Source organism: Eimeria necatrix, genomic scaffold (assembly GCF_000499385.1).
Source record: "Eimeria necatrix Houghton genomic scaffold, Enh_scaff633, whole genome shotgun sequence".
NCBI lineage: Eukaryota > Apicomplexa > Conoidasida > Eucoccidiorida > Eimeriidae > Eimeria > Eimeria necatrix.
In genome coordinates this window covers 1-20,000 of record NW_013654482.1, presented here as the reverse complement: position 1 = coordinate 20,000, position 20,000 = coordinate 1, and the positions used below count along the sequence as shown (strand labels likewise).

The 20,000-nt window shown below is 58.7% G+C and overlaps 5 protein-coding genes across 5 annotated transcripts in view; 1 reads left to right on the top strand and 4 right to left on the bottom strand.

The window, feature by feature from the left end:
- Window positions 1-5,693, bottom strand: part of ENH_00067800 (hypothetical protein, conserved) — a gene marked incomplete at both ends in the record, with an annotated part of 6,524 nt that extends 831 nt beyond the window's left edge. Inside the window, 6 exons of the mRNA XM_013582409.1 lie at window positions 1-233; window positions 492-962; window positions 1,154-2,387; window positions 2,537-3,145; window positions 3,602-4,084; window positions 4,200-5,693. The exon at window positions 1-233 is cut by the window's left edge and continues 831 nt beyond it. Of these exons, the coding sequence (XP_013437863.1) occupies window positions 1-233; window positions 492-962; window positions 1,154-2,387; window positions 2,537-3,145; window positions 3,602-4,084; window positions 4,200-5,693 (4,524 nt within the window). The remainder of the gene's footprint in view (window positions 234-491; window positions 963-1,153; window positions 2,388-2,536; window positions 3,146-3,601; window positions 4,085-4,199) is intronic.
- Window positions 5,694-6,351: 658 nt separating this feature from the next.
- Window positions 6,352-9,907, bottom strand: ENH_00067790 (hypothetical protein, conserved; the record flags this gene model as incomplete). The annotated part of the gene is made up of 5 exons (XM_013582408.1): window positions 6,352-6,570; window positions 8,145-8,285; window positions 9,091-9,305; window positions 9,462-9,611; window positions 9,877-9,907. 5 exons carry the CDS (start codon window positions 9,905-9,907, stop codon window positions 6,352-6,354), a joined length of 756 nt encoding a protein of 251 aa, XP_013437862.1.
- Window positions 9,908-11,204: 1,297 nt separating this feature from the next.
- ENH_00067780 (DnaJ domain-containing protein, putative) lies at window positions 11,205-11,884 on the bottom strand (the record flags this gene model as incomplete). The annotated part of the gene is made up of 3 exons (XM_013582407.1): window positions 11,205-11,263; window positions 11,504-11,577; window positions 11,814-11,884. The coding sequence occupies 3 exons, from the start codon at window positions 11,882-11,884 to the stop codon at window positions 11,205-11,207; spliced, it is 204 nt and encodes a 67-aa protein (XP_013437861.1).
- A 2,670-nt stretch (window positions 11,885-14,554) lies between these two features.
- Window positions 14,555-16,218, bottom strand: ENH_00067770 (hypothetical protein, conserved; the record flags this gene model as incomplete). The annotated part of the gene is made up of 4 exons (XM_013582406.1): window positions 14,555-14,791; window positions 15,231-15,445; window positions 15,685-15,806; window positions 16,079-16,218. 4 exons carry the CDS (start codon window positions 16,216-16,218, stop codon window positions 14,555-14,557), a joined length of 714 nt encoding a protein of 237 aa, XP_013437860.1.
- Window positions 16,219-17,237: 1,019 nt separating this feature from the next.
- On the top strand, window positions 17,238-17,963 carry ENH_00067760 (dynein light chain roadblock-type 2, putative; the record flags this gene model as incomplete). Its single annotated transcript, XM_013582405.1, has 3 exons — window positions 17,238-17,240; window positions 17,466-17,651; window positions 17,838-17,963. The coding sequence occupies 3 exons, from the start codon at window positions 17,238-17,240 to the stop codon at window positions 17,961-17,963; spliced, it is 315 nt and encodes a 104-aa protein (XP_013437859.1).
- Window positions 17,964-20,000: the final 2,037 nt, after the last annotated feature.

Below are 20,000 nucleotides of genomic sequence, written 5' to 3'. Positions count from 1 at the left end.
CCCTAGGAGCCCCCCGCTGAGGCCTTGCTGCTGCTGCTGCTGCTGCTGCTGCTGCCTTTGGCGTTCTGCAAGGGACAGGGAGCTCGAGTGCGGCCTGTACAGCTGCTGCTGCTGCTGCTGCTGCTGCTGCTGCAGCAAAGACGCTGACGGCCGCGGCAGGCTGAGGGCGCTTTGAGGGGCCCCTAGGGTTCTCCCTGTGGCTCCAACTGCAGCAGCATTCCGTACAGGCCCGCCTGCAGCAGCAGCAGCAGCAGCAGCAGCAACAGCAGCAGCAGCAACAGAGATGGTCACATATTTGCTGCCTGGACACTCATTGAGGCAGCATTAATGGCAGCTTTACAAGAAACAGGGCATGTGAAAATAACTGAGACAGGCCGTTGCTGCTGCTGCTGCTGTTGCTGCTGCTGCGGTTGCTGCTGCTGTTGCTACTGTTGCTGCTGTAGCAGTAGCGGCAGCAGCAGCAGCAGCAGCAACAAAACTAGAAGTCATACCGTTTGCTGCTGCTGCACTCGAAGGGGGTGAAGTGTCTGCCGGGCTGAGGCCGCCGGATATGGGGGACCCAGCTGCTGTTGCTGCTGCTGTTGTTGCTGCTGTTGTTGCTGCTGCTGCTGCTGCTGCTGTTGCTGCTGCTCCGGAAGCCGCCTCGCGCAAAGCGCCTGTTGCTGCGTCGAGGTCTTGCAAAGGCCATTCGTCTAGGAAGGGCGAGTGGTGCACGAAGGGCGCTTTGCTGCTGCTGCTGCTGCTGCTGCTGCTGCTGCTGCTGCTGCTGCTGCTGCTGCTATTCGGGGCTGGCCGGGCTGCTACAACTCCTGCAGCAGAACGCAGCCCACGGCCTCTCGCCCCTGAGCTGCTGCTGTCATTTGCAGGAAGCGAAGCATGATCTCCTGCTGCTCCTGCTGCATCTCCTGCTGCTGCTGCTGCTGCTGCTGCTGCTGCCCTTCGTTGCTGCGCAGCAGAAGAAGCTGCAAGCATGCACAATGGGCAGCCGGCAAAATCATCCGCACTAGCAGCAGCAGCAGCAGCAGCAGCAGCAGCAGTATGCCTATTTGTCTTAAAAGCACAGTGCGGTCTGTTTCTGCTGCTGTTGAGCGATGTTGCTGCTGCTGCAGCTGCAGCTGCAGCAGCTGCAGCAGCGGCAGGCCTTGAGACGTACCGGAGACGGGGGCAGTTCCTGCTGCGGGGTTTGCTGCGGTGCCAGCAGCAGCAGCAGCAGCAGCAGCAGCAATTCGTCGTGCGCGGGCCTCGGCGCTGCTGCCGCGTCTGCTGCTGCTGCCGCCGACGGATCCGCTGCGGGTGCTGCTGCTGCCGCTGCTGCTGCTGCTGCTGCCTCTCGGCGGGTTGCCGTGCGGGCCCTTGGCGGCCTTGCTGCTGGTGTCCGCCGCTGCTGCTGCGCCTTGCTGCAGCGGCGGGGCAGCAGCAGCAGCAGCAGCAGCAGCAGCAGCAGCGGGAGCAGCAGCAGCAGCAGCAATGTCGGCGGAAAGCGGCAAACGCTTCATTTTTGCTGCTGCTTCTCCGGCCCTGAGCTGCGTGATGCGCTGCAGCGTCTCAACAGCAGCTTTCTCCGCGCGCAGCTGCTGCTGCTGCCGCTGCAGCAGCTCTTCCCGCTGCTGCAGCTGCTGCTCGCGGGCCCTGCGGCCAGCAGCAGCACGAAGTGCTTCGTGGGTAAAAGCTTCTCTGTCTGCAAGAAGAGATTGCTGCGCCATCTGCAGCTGCAGCTGCTGGCTGCTGATGTCTTCTTGGGTTTGCTGCAGCTGCTGCAGCGCCTCCAGGGCTTCTTGCTGCTGCTGCTGCCCCTGCTGCAGTTCCTGCTGCGCCTGCTGCTCCAGCTGCTCCAGCTCCTCCCGCTGCGCCGCCAGCTGCTGCTGCGCTGCTGCCAGCTCCCGCTCCTCTTGCTGCAGCCGCTCCGCCGCCTGCTGCAGCTGCTGCTGCTGCTGCTGCAGCTCCTGCTGCTTCAGCGCCTGCTGCACCCGCTGCTGCTGCAGCTCCTGCCGCTCCCGCCCTGCAGCCTCCTGCTGCTCCTGCAGCCGCTGCAGCTGGCTGTCCAGCTGCTGCTGCAGCGCCTGCCGCTCCTCCTGCAGCTCCGCGAACAGCTGCTGCTGCTGCTGCAGCAGCTGCTGCTGCTGCTCCTCCTCCAGCTGCTGCTGCCGCTCTGCAAACGCCTTCTCCAGCGCTTCCCGCCGCTCCCCCAGCTCCTCCTCCAGCTGCTGCTGCGCCTGCTGCTGCTGCAGCACCAGCTGCTGCTGCTGCCGCTCCACCTCCTCCTGCTGCTGCTGCAGCTGCTGCTCCTTCGCCTCCACCTCACGTTCGCGCTGCTGCAGCTCCTCCCGCTGCTGCTGCAGCTGCTGCTGCTCAGCGCTGCACTCTCTCTTCGCTGCTTCCGCCTCTCTCTGCAGCGCAGCAGCAGCAGCAGACACAGCAGCAGCAAGCTAGTTGCAAACGAACAAAATCTGCTATGCAGAGTTTGCTGCAACACAGTCAGCGCCAGCAGCAGCAGCAGCAGCAGCAGCAGCAGCAGCAGCGGGACAATCGGTGGCACCTGTCTTGCTGCAGCCTCCTCCAAAGCCCTCGTCAGCTCCTGCTGTTTCGTCTTGACACTTTCCTGCTGCTGCTGCAGCTGCTGCTGCTGCTGCTGCAGCTGCTGCTGTTCATGCTGCAGCTGCTGCTGTTGCTGCTGCAGGAGCTGCTGCTCCTGCTGTAGCATCTGCTGCTCGTGCTCCAGATTCGCATACTGCTGCTGCAGTTCTTGCTGTTGTATTTCCTGTTGCCTTTGGAACTGATCTTGCTGCTGCTGCAGCTCGGCCTCTCGCTGCTGAAGCTGCTGCTGCTGCTGCTGCAGCTCTGCTTCTTGCTGCTGCTGCTGCTGCTGCTGCCGCCGTAGGCTGTCTTCCCTCGCCTGGAGCCTCGCCTCTTGCTGCTGCAGCTGCGCCCGGAGGTTGTTTGTCTCTGCTTCTTGCTGCTGCAGTTCGAGCTCTCGCTGCATCAGCTGCTGCTCCCGCTGCTGCAGCAGCTGCTGCTGCTGCTGCAGCTGCTGCTGCTGCTGCTCCAGCTCCTGCGTCTCTGTGCGCAGCTGCTGCATTGTTGCGTCCAAAGAAAACTGCTGCTCCTGCAGCTGCAGCTTTTCTTCATTTAGCTGGTAGCGGTCAGCCTGAGGTGTACATACACCCAAAGTGAACACCACACTGCAGCAGCAGCAGCAGCAGCAGCAGCAGCAGCAGCAGCAGCAGCGAACAGTGCGGCAGGAGCGCCTGCAGCAGCAGCCCCCATGACGCCCTCAGCAGCAAGCCCATCCAGCCGATCTCTAGCGGCACCCGCAGCAGCAGCCGCAGCAGCAGCAGCCACAGCAGCAGCTGCAGCAGCCACAGCAGCAGCAGCAGCAGCCACAGCAGCACCAGCCACAACACCAGCCACAGCAGCAGCCGCAGCAGCAGCCGCAGCACCACCCACAGCAGCAGCCGCAGCACCGCCCACAGCAACAGCCGCAGCACCACCCGCAGCAGCAGCCTCAGCAGCAGCAGCAGCAGCAGCAGCCGCAGCACCACCCGCAGCAGCAGCCTCAGCAGCAGCAGCAGCAGCAGCAGCAGCAGCAGCAGCAGCAGCTCACGTCCAGGGCCTCCTGCTTCTGGATGAGCTGCAGCTGCTTCTCATCCAGTTGTCTTCTTTTTTGTTCATTTTCTTTTTGTTCTTTTCGAAGAACCTCCTGGGCTTTATGAGCTTCTTTGCGGTTGAGTTCTGCTGCTGCGCACCAGTTTTCTTTTTTGTGGGCGAAGTCTTGCTGCTGCTGCTGCAGCAGCAGCTGCTGCTGCTGCAGTTCCTGCTGCTCCGCCGCCAGCCGCCGCTCGATGCTCTCCCGCTGCTCGCTGAACTTCCGCTCCACCAGCAGCAGCTCCTGCTGCTTCTGCTGCAGCTCCTGCTGCTGCTGCTGCAGCTCGTGCTGCTGCTGCTGCAGCTGCAGCTTCTCCTGGTGCTGCTGCAGCTCCCGCGCGTGCTGCTTCTGCCGCTGCTGCTGCTGCTGCTGCCGCTCTGCTTCCAGCCGCTTCAGCAGCTGCTCGTACTGCGCCCGCTGCCGGGCCATAAACGGCGCAGCCTGAGCACACACGCACATTTGCTGCTGCTGCTGCTGCTGCTGCTGCTGCTGCTGCTGCTGCTGCTGCTGCTTGAGGGGCTGTTCTGCTGCTGCTGCAGCGCGGGGTTGTACGTACACTGCAGACACAAACGCTGTTTTCCCTCGGGCCTGCTGAAGCTTGCCGGAGCGCGCTGCTGCTGCTGCTGCTGCTGCTGCTGCTGGTGGTTTGCTGCTGCAGCGCCGGGGCGTAGTCGTCTGCTGCAGCAGCAGCAGCGGTCCCTGCGCCCCTCAGCTGCAGCCGCTGCTGCAGCAGCGGGGCCCCAAGTCCTGCTGCAGCAGCAGCAGCAGCAGCAGGTTCTCGAATGCCAATGGCGCTGCTGCTGCGCAGCCGCTCAGCCCCGGGGGGCCCCCGGGGGCCCCTCGAGCGCTGCAGCGACCAGCCCCTTTCTGCTGCAGTACCCTGTTTGCTGCTGAGCTGCAGCAGCAAACCCTCGGGGCCCTCAGCCTGGCTGGGGGCCCCCGGGGGGCCCCCCGAGCCCAGGGGGCCCCTCAGCTGCAGCGGCAGCTCCCCCTGCATGCGGCGCAGCCCTGTGGGGCCCCCCGAAGCCCCCAGCGCATGCAGATACTGCTGCTGCTGCTGCTGCTGCTGCTGCTGCTGCTGCTGCTGCTGCTCGTGCAGCTGCTGCTGCTCCTGCTCAAAGGCCGTGGCGGGCGAAGCTCTGCTGCTGCGGCGGTGGCGGCGGCGCCGCCCGCTGTGGCTCTGCAGGTCCCCCAAGTCTGCTGCTGCTGCTGCTGCTGCTGCTGCTCCTAGCTGCTGCTGCTGCTGCTGCGAGTGGTTGGAGAAGGAGTCGTCGAAGTCCGCGAGGAGCTGCTGCTGCTGCTGCTCAAGCTGCTGCTGCTGCTGCTGCAGCTGCTGCAGTTGCTGCTGAGTGCTGCTCAGCAGCGCGCCCGTGTGAGACCATGGGGTCCTGGAAGCAGCATTTGCTGCTTCTGCTGCTGCTGCTGCTGCTGTTGCTGCTGCAGCAGTTGCTGCTGCAGTTCCAATCAGGGGGGACGCAAACGAGCTGGGGTGCGAGGCGAACCGGTAGTTGCTGTTGCTGCTGCTGCTGCTGCTGCAGTTGTTGAGCGCAGAAGCTGCTGCAGGCACTGCTGCTGCTGCTGCTGCTGCTGCTGCTGCTGCACCACCCTCAAGGGCCCCATATAGGGTACTGTGGGAAGCCTCGCGGGGGCCCCTGGGGGCCCCCAAGACAGACATCTGCAGCTTCTCCCCCAGTGTACCCACTTTCGAGGGGCCCCCAAGGGTACTGGGGGCCCCCAGGGCCCCGGGGGCCCCCAGGGTACTGGGGGCCCCCAGGGTACTGGGGGCCCCTAGGGTACTGGGGGCCCCCAGGGTACTGGGGGCCCCCAAGGTACTGGGGGCCCCCAGGGTACTGGGGAGCCCCAGGGTACTGGGGGCCCCCAGGGTACTGGGGGCCCCCGGGGCCCCTGTTTGGAGCTTGAAAGATGATAGAGACAAGTGCTGCTGCTGCTGCTGCTGCTGCTGCTGCTGCAGCGGCTGCTGCTGCTGCTGGTGCTGAAAATAGGAGAGAGGCGCGCGAGGGTGGGTCGGGGAACGCAGAGAAGAAGCCATAGCCGCCAAACCCTAAACCCTAAACCCTAAACCCTAAACCCAGGGGGGGGCCTCCGTGGTGCTGCAGCTGCAGCAGCTGCAACGAGGTGGTACCTACTGCAGCAGCAGCTGGTGCTGCCTTTGTGCTGCCGTTGCTGCTGCTGCTGCTGCTGCCGCAGCCCACCATGCAGCAATGCCCCCACGCAAGCAGCGGCTGCTGCTGCTGCTGCTGCTGCTGAGTGCCCCTCTAAAGCCCTTTATTTATAAATAATTTGTGGGGGCTCAAGACAAGAGAGAGCTCCGGAAAGCACCGCGTAGCTGCTGCTGCGGCTGCTGCTGCTGCTGCTGCTGCTGGCCGTTGCTGCTGCAGCAACAGCAGCAGCAGCGGCGCTCTTCACGGGCCGCACAAGACAGCTGCAGCATAAGAGTAGACAATTTAGTCAGACACAAATTTATTAAACAAACTCTAGCAGCAGCAGCAGCTGCTGCTGCTGCTGCTGCAGCGGGGCTGCTGCTGCAGCGCAGCATCAGGGTGTTGCTGCGGTGGTGGTTGGTTGTTCTGGGTGGGGCCCAAGACAGCAGCAGCAGCAGCAGCAGCAGCAGCAGCAGCAGCAGCCCCCTTTGTCGAATCAGCAGCAGCAAAATTAATTAAAAATTGAAAAGAAAACTCAAGTGCTCTTCAGTGGGGCTGTTGCTGCTGCTGCTCCTGCTGGTGCAGCTGTTGCTGCTGCTGTTGCTGCGGTTGATGCTGCGGCAGCTGCTGCCCTTGCTGCTGCTGCTGTTGTTGCTGCTCTTGCTGCTGCTGCTGCTGTTGCTGCTGCTGATGCTGCTTTAGGGGCCCCGCCATCTGGCCTTCAGCGGCCGCCACTGCTGCGCTGCTGCTGCTGCTGCTGCTGCGCTGCAGCAGCAACTGAGCAGCTTCGGCGCAGCAAAAAAGCGCGGATTTGGGCAGAAATATAATTATATAATTGTAAATAAAATTATTATTGAAATTATAATTAAATTTGTAGTTTTATTTTTAATTTTAAATATATTTTTAAAAACAAACATCAGCTGGCAGCAGCCTTAAGACCCTTCGAGCTCTTGCCACAACAGCTAGCTGCAGCAGCTAGCTGCAGCAGCTAGCTGCAGCTGCTGCTGCTAACTGTAGCTAGCTGCTGCAGCTAGCTGCTGCAGCTCAGCTCGTTGCTGCTGCTGCTAGCTGCAGACAGCCGCAGCTGGCCGCAGCTACGGGCAGCTAGCCACGGCTAGCTAGTTACAGCGAGCTAGCTACGGCTCGCAGCAGCAGCTAGCTAGTTACGGCCATTCTCACTACTTTTGGCTAGCTAGCCACAGCTAGCTAGCCACAGCTAGCTCGCCACAGCTAGCTAGCTACAGCCAGCTCGTTACGGCTACCTAGCTACAGCTAGCTAGCCAAGGCGAGCTAGCCACAGCTAGCTACAGCCCGCTAGCCACAGCTAGCTCGCTACAGCTAGCTAGCTACAGCTAGCTGGCTGCAGCTAGCTAGCTGCAGCTAGCTAGCCACCGCTAGCTAGCCACCGCTAGGCCCCCATGGCTAGCTTTCCGTCTTTCTTTTTGAAGAGTTTCTTTTCTTTTTCCCTAAAACAAATAAAGACAAAAAGGGAACTAAAAGAATTTTTTGCTGCTTAGTTTGCTTCTAGAGCTGCTGCTGCAGCTGCGCACCGCTGCTGCCCTGCAGCAGCAGCTGCAGCAGCTGCTGCAGCAGCTGCAGCAGCTGCTGCAGCAGCTGCAGCAGCTGCTGCTGGGGCCCTCATCTTGACCAAATGCTTCCTGAGCAGCTGCTGCAGCGCTGCTGCTGCTGCTACAACGCTGCTGCTGCAGCAGCTGCTGCTGCTGCTGCTGCTGCTGCTGCACCCTTGTCGTTTTTAAATTCTTTCTTCTATAAAGCAAATGCCAAATAAATGAAAACTCAAACTAAATTAAGAAACTCCAAAAGAAGCATTTTGCGGCCTCTCGGGCTCTGAGGGGCCCCCAAGGGGCCCCCCAAGGGGGGCCCCCCAAGGGGGGCCCCCCAAGGGGTGCCCCCCAAGGGGGCCCCCGAGGGGCCCCCTAAGTAGCCCCCCAAGGGGGCCCCCGTTGGGGGGCCCCCAGGGGGGCCCCCGAGGGGCCCCTTTAAAAGGGTCTTCGTGGTTTTAGGGGGCCCCCCATGGGGCCCCAGAAAGCCCCACGGGGCCCCCTGGGGGGCCCCTTGGGGGCCCCCTTAAGGGGCCCCTCATGGGGGCCCCCAAGGGGCCCCCCAGAAGACCCCTAGGGGCACCTTAAGGGGGCCCCACGGGGCCCTCAAGGGGCCCCTCTAGGGGGCCCCCAAGGGGGCCCCCAAGGGGCCCCCAAGGGGCCCCCCTTGCAGGAAAAGATTGAAGAGTTTGGGAGTTAATGGGTACTATTTTAAATGCTTTTTGCTTCCAAAAGTTTTTTAAAAGACAAATGAAGTTGCTGCCACTCGAGATCCACCTCGCGGCGGCCATGCTGCTGCTGCTGCTGCTGCTGCTGCTGCTGCTGCTGCTGCTGCTGCTGCTGCTGCTGCTGCTGCTGCTCTTGCTGCTGCGACCGCCGCTGGTGCTGCTGCTGCGGCTGCTGCAGCTGCGGCTTCTGCTGCGGCGGGTGCAGCAGCAACCGCTGCTGCTGTTGCTGCTGCTGCGGCGGCGGGTCTTTCGAGGGATCCTTCGAGAGCTTAGGGTTTAGGGTTTAGGGTTTAGGGTTTGGAGGGCTCAGATTCTGTATTTGTCTTCCCTGCAAAGGAGCCAGCAGCAGAAAGGAAGCCAGAGAAATAAGTAAATAAATTGTTAACCAAAATGTTTAGAATAATAAATCATAAATAAATTATTTATTTAAATTATAAATAAATTATTTATTTATTTATGTATTTATTTATTTATTATTTATTTATACAAATAAATAAATAAATACAAAGACAAATACACCCAACACCAACGAAAACAGCCGCAGCCGCAGCAGCAGCAGCAGCAGCAGCAGCAACAGCAGCAGCAGCAGCAGCAACTCGCCGAAGGGCCCCTGTGGGCCCCCCAGGCCCTCTCTCTCTACCTAGTGCGCCCTAAAGAGCCCTCTGGGGCCCCTCTAAACCCCCCAGGGGCCCCCGGGGGCCCCCGGGGGCCCCCAGGGGCCCCCAGAAGCCCCCAGGGGCCCCCCAGGGGCCCCCCGAAGACCCTTGGGGGCCCCCCGGGGCCCCCGGGGGCCCCCAGAGGTGCCTCTGGGGGCCTCCGGGCCCCCCCGGGGGCCCTCCGGGGCCCCCAGGGGCCCCCAGAGGTGCCTCTGGGGCCCTCCGGGGCCCCCCTGGGGCCCCCCCACGTGCCTCTGGGGCCCCTCGGGGGCCCCCCTGGGGCCCCCAGGGGGCCCCCCGGGGCCCCCAGGGGCCCCCGAAGCGGCGAAATGTGGGTACTGACAAGGGCTGGAAAGGCAGGCGAGTTGCTGCGGGCTGGTAGTCCTTGATGAGGGCCCCGAGGGCCCCCGCAGCAATTTGTTCATCAAGTTCTTTAAAGAAAAGGTTTTGCTTCTCGAAGTAGCGCCAGCGAGAAGCAACAGCAAGCTGTTCTGTGTCGCTGCAGCAGAGGCGGCAGAGCCGGTAGCCGTAGAACGCCCCGTAACTCAGCACCCCTGCAGCAGCAGCAGCAGCAGCAGCAGCAGCAGCAGCAGCAGCAGCAGCAGCGGCAGCGGCAGCGGCAGCAGCGGGGAGGTCGTCAGTGGTCCTCGTTGGTTGCCGCTGCTCGCAGGTGCGAGCGGTAGTTGCTGTTTGCAGTTTGTGCGGCGGACTTAGTTTGCTGCTTGCTGCTGCTGCTGCTGCTGCTGCTGCTGCTGCTGCTGCTGCTGCTGCTGCTGCTGCTGCTGTTTGTGCTGCTGGGGGGCCCACCTGCTGCAGCGCCAAACAGCGCGGAGTGGGGGAAGCTGGGGCCCCGAATAGTCCTGCAGGCGAAGCTCTTGAGGCTCTGTGCTGCAGCAGCAAGTCGGGAGGCCTTCGGCGCTGCAGCAGCAGCAGCAACAGCAGCAGCAGCAGCAGCAACAGCAGCAGCAGCAGCAGGAACAGCAGCAGCAGCAGCAGGAAGGGAATGTGAGGAGATCAGTTCGCTTCGGAACAGCAGGGAGAAAAAACACACAACGCGTTGCAGCAGCATTAGCTGCAGCAGCAGCAGCAGCAGCAGCAGCAGCAGCAGCAGCAGCAGCAACTCACCCCCCTTGGGGGCCTCGATCTGCTGAGTCATTTGGAATTTCTAAAGAATTAAAAACCAGAAAAATACAACAAAAATTAACTAAAAGAATCTTACTACAAGAAAGGGGGCCCCGGCTGCTGCTGCTGCTGCTGCTGCTGCTGCTGCTGGGGCTGCATGCCTACGCAGCAGCAGCAACAGCAGCAGCAGCAGCAGCAGCAAGCTAGAAGATAGAGAAGCCTCCTTTTTCTTTGCTGCGAAATATTTACAGGGATCTCAGGTGTACATACACTTCAGTGGGGCCCCCCGACCCGCCCCTCCTCTATCTTTTTCCATTTTCATTTTCTCTGTTTCCTCCAGCTGCAGCAGCAGCTGCTGCAGCAGCAGCAGCAGCAGCTGCAGCAGCAGCAGCAGCAGACACTTAAGGCTTAGTGCAGACGCCCAAGGGGCCCCCCTGAGAGGGCACTAGAGCCCCCGAATAGCCCCCGGGGGCCCCCGGGGGCCCCCGGGGGGCCCCCCAGTAGCAGCTTTGGGGGCCCCAGGGGCCCCTAAAAGAGGCCTTTGGGGGCCCCCTAAGTCACAGTTTTGAGGGGCCCCAGGGGCCCCCCTAAAAGGCCATTAAGGGCCCCCTAATAGCAGCAATGGGGGGCCCCTGGGGCCCCCAAAAGGGGCTATTGGGGGCCCCCTAGATCTCAGTTTTGAGGGGCCCCACAGGGGCCCCTCTAAAAGGCCCTAAGGGGCCCCCTAGTACCAGATTTGGGGGCCCCCAGGGGCCCCTCTTTAGGGGACCCCTGGTAGCTAACTCTAGCTAGCTGTGGCTAGCCGCAGCTGACGGCAGCTAGCTGTGGTTATCTGTAGCTAGCTGTGGCTAGCTGTAGCTAGCTGTAGCTAGCTGTGGCTAGCTGTAGCTAGCTGTAGCTAGCTGTAGATAGCTGTAGCTAGCTGTAGCTAGCTGTAGCTAGCTGTAGCTAGCTGTAGATAGCTGTAGCTAACCCTAGCTAGCTGTAGCTAGCTGTAGCTAACCCTAGCTAGCTGTAGCTAGCTGTGGCTAGCCATAGCACCCGAAAGGCGGCCTACAGCTTCGGCGATTTGTCTCTTCTGCTCTAAAAACTATAAATGTTTATCCCTTCAAACCCTAAACCCTAAACCCTAAACCCTAAACCCTAGAAAGATGGCTGCGGGCTAGTGGGCGCGAATAAATAAAAAACAAAATGTTTTCAACAATAAAATCCTCCCAAACCCTAAACCCTAATTCACCGAGGCCCTTAGCCGGCACCGCCTGCCTGCTGGGCAAACCGTCCCAAACCCTAAACCCTAAACCCTAAACCCTAAAACCCTAAACCCTAAGTCTTCATCCCCGCAGCAGTTTCTCCTTCGCCTCATTCACTTTTGCTGCGACGTAGGTAGACCCTGAGCAGCCGCAAACCCTAAACCCTAAACCCTAAACCCCAAGAAGCCCCAAACCCTAAACCCTAGAAAACCCTCAACCCTGCAAACCCTAAACCCTCAAAAGCAAAAGCCAGAGGCCCCATACGCTTCCTATGAACTCTAAACCCTCAAGCCACACAATCACTTCACTGCAACCGCCACTCCCCACTGCAAACCCCAAACCCTAAACCCTAAACCCTAAACCCTAAACCCTAAGGTCACCTCCATTGTCCGGGTGGTTCCGCAGCATCAGCTGTTTGTGAGTTTGCAAAATCTTCTCCTTGGAGGCCGTCGGCCTGAAGTGTACATACACCCCACAAAACCCTAAACCCCAAACCCTAGGCCCCAAACCCTAAACCCCAAACCCTAAACCCCAAACCCTAAACCCCAAACCCTAAACCCCAAACCCTAAACCCCAAATCTACCTCGACTCCCCCGCCCGTCCTTCCAATTCCAACCCCCAGGCCGCGCCTACCCCCGCAAACCCTAAACCCCAAACCCTAAACCCTAAACCCTAAACCCTAAACCCTACCCCAGTCTCAAGATCTGGTACGCCTCTGAGCGAGTCATGGGGGCCTCAAAACCCTTCATATCTTTTGTCATTGCCTCAACTTGCTGTTTAATATTTGCAGCTCTTTTTAATAAGTCATTGACCCACTGGGGGCCCCCCGGGGGGCCCCCCAGGGGGCCCCCCGAGGGGCCCCCGGGGGCCCCCGGGGGGCCCCCAGGGGGCCCCAGGGGGCCCCCAGGGGCCCCCCGGCGGTACCGCAGCGCAGCCCTTAGGGCCCCCCGAGCAGCAAAGGCTGCGCCTCCCGCAGCAAGAAATATAAGGGGCCAAACCATCGGAAACCCTAAACCCTAAACCCTAAACCCTAAACCCTAAACCCTAAACCCCGGGGTTGGAGGCACGCAGCGGGAGTGGTTAGGGGCCTTCGTGGTGGCCAGGGGCGCGAAGGAGCAGGTAAGAAAGGATGCGCAGCAAAAGCAAACCCTAAACCCTAAACCCTAAACCCTAAACCCTAAACCCTCGCTCAGGGCTCGAGGGTTTCGTGCGGCGCTCAGCATTACTTGGCGATGAAGTCCTTGAGACAAAAACCCTTTTAAAGTGTTTAAAAAGTCTAAACCCTAAATTTGAAACCCTAAACCCTAAACCCTAAACCCTAAAGAAGAATAAGCCCCACCCAGCCCGCGGCTGCTCCAGAGCTGGGGCCCTGCTCGAGGGCCCCCGCCCCTAAACCCTAAACCCTAAACCCTAAACCCTGCATTCCAAACCCTGAAAAGTATTGATTTTATATTTTTATTTATTTTTAAAACATTAAACTTCATACTTTGCAAAGTTCTTCACCCCGGGGGCCCCCAGCAGTTCCATCCAATGCCCCGGAGGGCCCCCCAGGGGCCCCTGCCCCAGGGGGCCCCCCAGGGGGCCCCCCAGGGGGCCCCCCGGGGGCCCCCCGGGCCTTCCCCCGCCTTTCCAGGGGCCCCCCTGGGCTCCCCTGAGGGGCCCCCGAGGGTCCTGGGTGCGCCTGGGGCCCCGCAGGGGCCCCCCCCGGGGGGCCCCCCCGGGGGCCCCCAACTTGGTGCGCATGATTGGAAAGGCAGATGTGCTTGTGCAGCTGCTGCGGGCCCGCGTGTCTTTGCCGCTGCTGTACCCTGTGAACTCGAGGGGCCTCTCAAATGGTTTAAATGGATCTTTTATTTGCGAAAATAAATTCAAAAAAGAAGAAGTTCTGTTGGGACTTTGCCAGGTGGCCCCCCTGGCCCTGGCCCTGAGCCGGGTGGGGGGCCTCCTGCGGGCTGCGCGGGCGCTGCGGCTGCTGGGGCCCCCCAGGGGCCCCCGGGGGCCCCGGGGGGCCCCCGGGGGGCCCCCCGGGGGGCCCCCCGGGGGGCCCCCCAAGTACCCTCTTGGGGTTCGAGATGCAAAACACTTTTTGAGGCCCCAAGTCTGGAGGGTCATGAAGCCCGGCGAAGAGCGAGCCACGAAGCACCTGCGGCGCCGCTAGTTTGCTGCTGCTGCTGCTGCTGCTGCTGCTGCTGCAGCAGCAGCAGCAGACTTGCTGCTTTGCTGCTGCAGCTGCAACCGCAAACCTCCTGCTGCTGCTGCAGGAGCAGCGAACGCGCTGCTGCTGCGCTGCTGCTGCACCAGCAGCAAACGCGCTGCTGCTGCTGCAGCAGCAGCGGCAAACGTGCTGCTGCAGCAGCAGCGGCAAACGTGCTGCTGCTGCTGCTGGGGGTCTTTGAGGCGTCCGCTGCTGCTTGCAGGGGGCTGGGGTGTACGTACACCCGAGCCCAAGCTAGCCAAGAAGTTTCGGACTTTTCCAAAAACATTTTTTGCGGAATTTTGCAAATTTTTCTTGAGGGTTTAGGACTTAGTTTCGGAACTTCTTTGCTGGAAAATAGTCTTTTATAATTGTATCTTTTAAAGGACTATTTTTCGAAAGAAATGAAAAAACAAATAAAGCAAATCCGGCGGTGTATGTACACGCGGGCGTGGGGTGTACGTACACCTCGTGAATTGCTGCAGGCTCTTTTGAATTCGGAAAAAGCCCATTTTGCGCAAAACAAAAAATTAAATTTAAACAAAACATTTATTCAATTTGAAATATGCATATAATCAAACAGAATGGGACATTTATTTCGGAATCTATGCGTTTTGTAGGGAGTTTATTTTCCCGGGTAGCGCCGTGTTTATACCCATTAGGCGCATGCAGAAAAGCCATTAATTGTTTATTTTATTTCCTTTTTTGATTCTTTTTTGGTCTTTTAAACTCATTTCGAGTTGCTGAAACTTATTAGAAATGGCGAGATGGTGAAAGTAAAGAAAAACTGCACTTTTTCCTTTTTTCGTTTTTTTGCAGTGAGCCCTCGCGGGCCACGGGGTGTATCGACAGCTCCCTGGGCTGTATTTCCCTCCTTTTTGTCGCCAATTCGTTTATTTATTTTAATTGAAACTCCACTTTCATTTATTTTTCATTTATTCTTTTATTTGAGTCAATTTCGAGTCGATTTCGAGTCAATTTCGGGGCCTTTTGGCTCCTGGGCTGCGCCGCGCTGCGCGCTGCTGAGGTGTACAGACACCTGGATGCGTGGCTTAAATGGAAAGAAGTTCCTAAAAAGGTTTGGAGTTCTTTAAACGTCTGTTTGTCTTCAATAGAACAAACTTATTTCTTATTTATTATTTATTTACTTATTTATTTATTTATTTATTTGTTTATTTTCTCATTGTTTATTTCCGCGGGTGCAGCAGCGGCTGCGTCGCCGGGGTGTACATACACCTCAGGCGCCCTCGGCGGCCGCGACAACCGCCGCAACTGGCTGCTGCTGCTCTTCCTGCTGCTGCTGCTGCTGCAGCTGCTGCTGCAGCTGCTGCTGCTGCTGCTGCTGCTGCACCAGCCGCAGGAAGCGAGACAAAGCCACAAAAAATAAATCTCCTGCCACTATTTCCAAATTGTTATGCCCAGCGCCCTCCACCCACATGGGGCTGACAGTCAAGGGGGCCCTCTTGTACAGCTCCTGCAGCAGCCAAACCCTAGCAAACCCTAAACCCTAGCGAGCCCTAAACCCTAGCAAACCCTAAACCCTAGCAAACCCTAAACCCTAGCAAACCCTGAGCCCTAAACCCTAGCAAACGCGAGCCCCGCACATGCCCTAAACCCTGCAAAACCCGAAAGCCTAGCAAACCCTAAACCCTAGCGAGCCCTCGGCCCCGGGAACTCCAAACCCTAGCCCGCCCCAAACCCTCGCAAACCCTAAACCCTCGCAAACCCTAAACCCTCGCAAACCCCAAACCCTAGCAAGCCCGAAGCCCTGAGGCGGCCTCCCTTGCAGCCGCCCAAACCCTAAACCCTCGAAACCCTCAGCGGCGCTGCTGCTGGCCAAGGTCTGCGGGCGCTGCGAAACCGAGGGTTTAGGGTTTAGGGTTTAGGGTTTAGGGTTTAGGGTTTGGGCGCACGATGCCGTGGTAAAGGGGGACGACCTCGTCGTTGGTGCCGTGAATGCAAAAGACTGGACAAAAGACTTTTTTTATTTTATTTATATTTTTGAATAAATCAAAAGGCAAAGAAAACCTCAGACGCAAAGCCACGCGGTGTACAGACAGCAGAGCTGACTGCAGGATCAAACCCCCCACGCGCTCCCGCGCGCACAGGTGCACGCTCGGGCCAGACCCTGCAGCAGCAGCAGCAGCAGCAGCAGCAGCAGCAGCAGCAGCAGCAGCAGCAGCGGCGGCGGCGGGGGTGGGCGCGTGGATGTGAGGAAGTCGGGGAGGGCCCTGGGGCGAGACTGCGTTTAGGAAACCCTAAACCCTAAACCCTAAACCCTAAACCCTGGGCCCTCGCCCCTAGCCAGCGACCCCAAACCCTAAACCCTAAACCCTAAACCCTAAACCCTAAACCCTCGAGGCCCACCGACGTATTCGTAAAGCAGCAAGTCAACTTGGAGCGCCGAAGAAACACTTTTGAAAAAACTAAAAGCCATTAAAATGTCTTCAGCATTTCCGTGGGAATACAAAAGGGTCAACGAGCCTCCGCTGCAGCAGCAGCAGCAGCAGCAGCAGCAGCAGCAACAGCAGCAGCAGCAGCAGCAGCAGCAGCAGGTGGGGAGGGCAGGCGCAGCCGTTTGCGGCAAGGAGGAGACCCAGGGGGAGACCGACAAACCCTAAACCCTAAACCCTAAACCCTAAACCCCAAACCCTAACCCCTGGCCTCTGAAGGCTGGAACCAGAACAAGCCCTGGTCCCTCCAAAAGACTCAAACCCTAAACCCTAAACCCTAAACCCTAAACCCTAAACCCTCGACTCACCTTTTGATGTGAATTGCGTGAATAGTCTCCCCACTTTTTGTCTTCAAGGCAATAAGGTCAGGGGCCCCCGGGGGGCCCCCCGGGGGGCCCCCAGGGTACCTGGGGGGCTGGAAGACAATTTTAGAAATGGCTCCCCCCATCTGTGCGGGCTGGGGCCTCAAACCCTTTTTTAGGGTTTAGGGTTTAGGGTTTAGGGTTTGGGGTTTGGGTGCTGGGGCTTCCAGGGAAAAGACCTGGGCTGTACATACACCGCAGCAGCGCCTCCAGGGGGCAATCGGGGAAAGGCGCAGCAGCAGCACTGCTGTAAGCAAACCCTAAACCCTAAACCCTAAACCCTAAACCCTAAACCCTCGCCAGCAGCTCCAGCGAGAGCCTGTGTAGAACTGTGGGGACCCTTGGGGGCCCCCAGATGGAGGCCTGTGGCGCTGAAAGGAGTTTAGCCGGCACACATTGAAGGGTTTAGGGTTTGGGGTTGAGGGTTGAGGGTTTAGGGTTTAGGGTTTAGGGTTTGAGGGCCTCGTGCAGCAGCTACATTGCTGTCGGGGCCTGGTCTTTTCCTTCAACTTCTTAAATTGAAAAAAGAATAATTAAATTAAAATAAAAAGAGAAAACAACAAACAAGTTCTTAAAGAAAAGCAGCAGCAAGTGCTGCTTGCAGGGGCCCCCAGCAGCAGCAGCAGCAGCAGCAGCAGCAGCAGCTGCTGCAGGGGGCCCCTTAGGTGCCTTTCTTTGTTTTGAATCCGAAATCCCATTTTATTGAATTAATTTGAATTTAATTAAATTCAATTAAACAAAAAAGTGAAACTTTTGGCAGCTTCAACTTGAGAAGCATTCGGGCGTTGGGGTGTACAGACAGCTATTCAACTTCAACGGCTTCGCCAGCTCGCCAACGCTAAACCCTAAACCCTAAACCCTAAACCCTAAACCCTCGCACATGCTGTTTCTGCCGCTTTCTGCCCTCAATTGACTCATTTGCTGCCCTTCCGGCAGTCCACGCCCGCTTCGAGGCCCTCTCAAACCCCAAACCCTAAACCCTAAACCCTAAACCCTAGGGCCTGAAAACCCTAGACCCTAAACCCTAGGGTTTAGCTGGGGCCCTTGGACCCCCTGCTGTTTCCTGAGGAGCTTTGCGCCCGTCTTCGCCGAGGCTTCCAAGAAGATGGTCCGCCGTAAACCCTAAACCCTAAACCCTAAACCCTAACCCCAAACCCTAAACCCTAAACCCTCCTTGGCGCGCAGCGCGCCGAAGTTGCTGCTGCTGCTGCTGCCGCTGTTGCTGCTTGTCCGTTGCTGCTGCTGCGGGGGCTTCGGCGCCCGGTCCCAAGAGCCCAGGGTTTAGGGTTTAGGGTTTAGGGTTTAGGGTTTAGGGTTTAGGGTTTGGGTTCAGGCGGAAGTGGAGGAAACCCTGAACCGCATCAAAACCCGAAAAGGGGTTAAAGGCATTATTGTTCTTGCTGCTGATGGCTGCATCCTTCGCTCCACTTTGGGGCAGCAGCAAACTGCTGCTTATGCTGCAGCAGCAGCACAACTCGCAGACCGCGCCCGCTCCCTCGTCCGAGACTTAGACCCCCAAGTAGGGTTTAGGGTTTAGGGTTTAGGGTTTAGGGTTTGGGGTTTGGGGTTTGGGGTTTGGGGGGGCGCTGCGGGCGGGCGGGCGCCCGCCAGCGCGCCCCGCGCGGCCCTGGCGCTCAGCGCCGAGCGCCGAGGGTTTAGGGTTTAGGGTTTAGGGTTTAGGGTTTAGGGTTTAGGGTTTGCGCAGAACGACGTGACCTTCTTGCGGGTGAGGTCCAAAAAACACGAAATTCTGGTGGCCCCCGACGGCGAGTATTTGCTGCTGGTCATTCAAGACCCCAACGCAGACTCCCAAGCTGCTGCCCTCAGCTAGCTAGCTAGCTAGCTAGCCAGCTAGCTAGCTAGCTAGCTAGCTGGCTAGCTGGCTAGCTAGCTGGCTGGCTGGCTAGCTGGCTGGCTGGTGGCTAGCTGGTGGCTCGCTAGCCGCCCGGGTACGTAGCCAGGCGGCTAGCTAGGTCTCTAGCTAGCTGGCTAGCTGGCTGGCTATCTGGCTGGCTAGCTGGCTGGCTAGCTAGGTGGCTAGCTAGGTGGCTAGCTAGCTGGTGGCTGCGTGAGGGGGCAGCTAGCTAGCCAGAAGGCTGCGTGGCTGGCTGGCTGGACGCGGACTAGCATGGCTAGCTAGCTGCCTAGTTCTGGGGCTGGGTAACCAGCTAGCTGGCTAGCTAGCTGGCTAGCTAGCTAACTGGCTAGCTGGCTGGCTAGCTAGCTAACTGGCTAGCTAGCTAGCCAGCTAGCGAGGGAGCTGCTCACATAGCCGATGGCGGGAAGCTGCGGGCTCGTCGACTTTGCAGCTAGCTATTTACCTAGCTAGCTAGCTAGCCGCTAGCTAGCTAGCTAGCTAGCTAGCTAGCTAGTTTTCTACAAGGCTGTCTTTGGGGTTTGCCAGCTAGCCACTTGGCTAGCTAGCCGTCCAGCTGGCCCCCCAGCTCGCCGGCTAGCTGGCTCGCCAGCTAGCTAGCCATCTCGCTGGCTAGCTAGCCATCCAGGCTAGCTAGCTAGCTAGCTATCCAGCTAGCTAGCTAGCTAGCTAGCTAGCTAGCTAGCTAGATGGCTAGCCAAAGCGCCAAACAATTTCGCCGCCAGCCAGAGCGGCATTAAGTTCCTGAGGGATCTTTTGCTCACGCCTGAGCTCCCCTTAGCAGCAGCAGCAGCAGCAGCTGCAGCAGCAGCAGCAGCAGCTGCTGCTGCTGCTGCTGCTGCTGCTGCTGCTGCTGCTGCTGTGGAACTTTCGGCGCTGTTCCTCTTAGTTCGTTTGTTGACATGCTGCTCTCCTCTAAACCCTAAACCCTAAACCCTAAACCCTTTCCTGCAGCCCCAGCTGCTGCGGGCGAGGGTTTGGGGCTGCTAGGGTTTAGGGTTTAGCGCTGCTGGGGTTTAGGGTTGTTTGGGTTTGGTCCTCTTAGGGTTTAAGCTGCCTGAGGGTTTAGGGTTTAGGGTTTAGGCAGCAGGTCCCTTTCCTCGCATCCTGAGTCTAAACCACTGATTTAGGGTTTAGGGTTTAGGGTTTAGGCAGCAGCTCCTTTTCTTTGCATTTTGAGTCTAAACCACTTGTTGAAGTGGTTTAGGGTTTAGGCAGCAGGTCCCTTTCCTCGCATCCCGAGTCTAAACCACTGATTTAGGGTTTAGGGTTTAGGCAGTAGCTCCCTTCCCGCGCATCCTGAGTCTAAACCACTGATTTAGGGTTTAGGGTTTAGGCAGCAGCTCCTTTTCTTTGCATTTTGAGTCTAAACCACTTGTTGAAGTGGTTTGCATCTCTGGGAAGATCTTGAGGGTTTAGGATGAGTTCTGGCGAGGGTTTGTGGTTTGTGTCTTTCCAAGTAAACCTTTTGAACTGGTTGAAGAAGCAAACATCTGCTGCTGCTGCTAAGTGCCGCTGCTGCTGCTGCTGCTGCTGCTGCTGCTGCTTCTCTGCACTCATTTTGCAGCCATATTTGCTGCGCTTCCGCTGCCGGTTCTTCACTGGCTGCAAATCCCAAACCCCCCGCACAGCTTTGTAGTTGCTGCAGCAAACACCCCAAACCCTAAACCCTAAACCCTAAACCCTAAACCCTAATTCCTAAACCCTAAACCCTAGGCGTTTAGTTGTTCATTTAAAGCCTCCCGCAAACCCTAAACCCTCACAAGCACGGGCGCGGGAAAGCCGCAGAAGCGCACGCCACACACGCCCCAAACCCTAAACCCTAATTCCCAAACCCTAAATCCTAAACCCTACTCTCCCCCAAACCCTAAACCCTAAACCCTATCCCCCTGGCACATCCGAACACCTCCCTCCAAACCCTCTCCCCTAAACCCTCCCCCACCCCACAAACCCCAAACCCTCCCCCTCACCCTCACCCCCAGGAGGGGTTTG